The following is a 2,500-nucleotide window of genomic DNA, read 5'->3' as shown; positions in this document are numbered from 1 at the left end:
CCCTCCCATCCAGACACGCCCCACCACTATTGGCCCAGACATTACCACCGAATCGCACTTTCGCTATCACTCCTACTAGTCTCCTTTGGAAGTCCATAAGTTCTTCTGCTGTTAAAGTGAGTGATGCTGTCCCAAAGCTTTCTTCTACCACACCTCCACCCCTTCCCTTGATACAATCAGGACTTGATACTCCATTATCTACTATATATTTACATTCAGTCACACCAAACCCTACATTCAGGACACTCAAAATCCCAAAGCCAACTGCAACAAAGACGGCAGCAGTCTGGCATACCCCGACCAAACCGAGTGCATCCAAACCCACTCCAGGAAAACGTTCTCCAAAACCTTCTACAACAAAGTCTTCTGGACCAAAGCCCGTGATTGCTAGACCAACTTCATCCCAACTCGGGAGTTCGAAAACAAGTGACCCCAAACCTGCACCACCGAAGCCTTCCAAAGCCTCAGTTGCAAAATCGACTGCCACAAAGCCAATGGCAAAAAAGCACACTCTTGCGCCAAAGCCCACCAAAATCAACCCTACGAAAAAGATTTTAACTGGTGCTGCATCTGTCAGTCCTAACAAGAAACAAAATGACATTAAAAAACCACAATCTGACCCTGAACCAAGCGCCTCCAAAAGACCCTCTACAGCACCAAACAAAAAGCCACTCCCGCCCAAAACCAACACCCAAAATCACTCTCTACCAAACCCAAAATCCACTTCGCTGACCACCAAAACGCCGCAAAAAAGCCTGCCAACCCCCAAATCAACTCTATTCACCACTGCTGCCCCAAACATCCCTGAAAAAAGTCTGACAACCCCAAAATCCACTCTACTAACCACCGCTGCCACAAGCAAATCTACAATAAACTTGCCAACCCCCAAATCCACTCTACCCCTCACCGCTGCCTCAAGCAAACCCAAAACACATCTGCCAACCCCAAAAAACTATCCTAATAAACCTAAAACACCACCGCATTATGTCACACCTCGTACTCCAAAGCCCACCATCCAATCTGTGACTCCCCCGGCTTTGGATGACTTCCAGAGCTTGGAGGTGGACCCAACGTGGGTTTCACTACTGGTTGGACCGCCGGGACAAAAAGGAGATTCTGGGCTAATGGTAAGAGTGACGCCTTGTCTTGTCAGTCATTGTGGTCCCGATGTGTTTGTATGTGTGAAAGTGCATGTGTGTGTTGTCAGGACACTATTGTGTGCTCGATAAAGCCTTGAAGTGCAGCATACTGTATGTCATTATCACAGTAAGGGTACACTGTGGAAGAAATAAACAAAATGCTATTAATAAGCCAGTGCCTAAAAATAGGTGTGTCTTACCCAGAATCACCACGGTAAGCCTATAAAAATGATTCACATTCAGAGCTGTCAGGTTTGGTTTGGCTGGAAATTTCAGGCTTCCATCATTCATCCTTGCATGATTATGTCAACAAAGAAAAAGAAGGTCCGGCTACAATGGAGCATGCCATGGCCGGGTCTAATTGGGGGTTGGGGGTGGGCAATATCCCCTAGATGTTCCTTGTGCCTCTGCAAATTACTTGCAATTTTATGTTTTAACCACAGATTTCAATAGAGAGGGCAGAACTCTGTAGTGGAGTGTGGAGCGGAAGGGGGCGAGGCCGAGCTGGAACCGTCGTCACCGGCCGCCTTTATCCCTCGCGCGCCCCATCAGGCTGGTTGGGGACCGGGCGTGCGACATTCCAGCCCGGCCCCGCTCCCCTCCGCTCCACATGGACCTTTAAAGGAATAGTTCATCTCAGCTCTATACGTCCATACAATGCAAGTGGATGGTGACTAGAACTTTGAAGGTCTAAAAGGGACACAAAGGCATTGTACAAGTAATCCACATGTCCCCATTGGTTAAATCCATATCTTCAAAAGTGATATGATAGCTATGGGTGAGAAATAGATTAATATTTAAGTTGTTTTAACTGAAAATCTACACTTTCACTTTCACTACCACATCCTAGTGTGAAAGTGACTTTCACATTCAACCTCCTACTGTTCCGGGCTGGTCAAAGGTGGAGATTGATAGTAAAAAAGGACTTAAATATTGATTGGTTTCTCACCCACACCTATCATATTGATTCTGAAGACATGGATGTAACCAATGGTTACTTTTATGCAGCTTTTATATGCTTTTTTAGAGTTCTGTTCACTATTCACTTGCATTGTATGGACCTAAAGAGCTAAGAGCTAAAGAGATATTCTTCTAAAATCTTCATTTGTGTTCTGCAGCAGAAAGAAAGTCCTACACATCTGTGATGGCATGAGGATGAGTAAACGATGAGAGAATTAGGAGTTTTGGGTGAACTATCCCTTTAAGTGAGGTTAAAGGCCAGGGAAAGTTGTGAACATTTTGTCCGTCATGCCGACACTCAAACACAGATGTTTACAAGCAGGGAATCCTGTTTCATCCATGGAAAACTAGGCCTGGAATTTCAATCAAATGAATTGGAATACCTGTAAACCACCTTGTTT

General features: G+C 45.3%; 1 protein-coding gene across 1 annotated transcript in view; it reads left to right on the top strand.

Annotated features, from left to right (window-relative positions):
- The window catches only part of col27a1a (collagen, type XXVII, alpha 1a), a 90,399-nt gene that overhangs the window by 13,100 nt on the left and 74,799 nt on the right, over nucleotides 1-2,500 (top strand). The window contains exon 3 of the mRNA XM_052105284.1: nucleotides 1-1,127. This exon is cut by the window's left edge and continues 630 nt beyond it. Coding sequence (XP_051961244.1) covers nucleotides 1-1,127 — 1,127 coding nt within the window. The remainder of the gene's footprint in view (nucleotides 1,128-2,500) is intronic.

Source organism: Xyrauchen texanus, chromosome 35, assembly GCF_025860055.1.
Source record: "Xyrauchen texanus isolate HMW12.3.18 chromosome 35, RBS_HiC_50CHRs, whole genome shotgun sequence".
In the NCBI taxonomy this organism is placed as follows: domain Eukaryota; kingdom Metazoa; phylum Chordata; class Actinopteri; order Cypriniformes; family Catostomidae; genus Xyrauchen; species Xyrauchen texanus.
The sequence above is the reverse complement of the archived record's forward strand: the minus strand, read 5'-3'. Positions and strand labels throughout refer to the sequence as shown.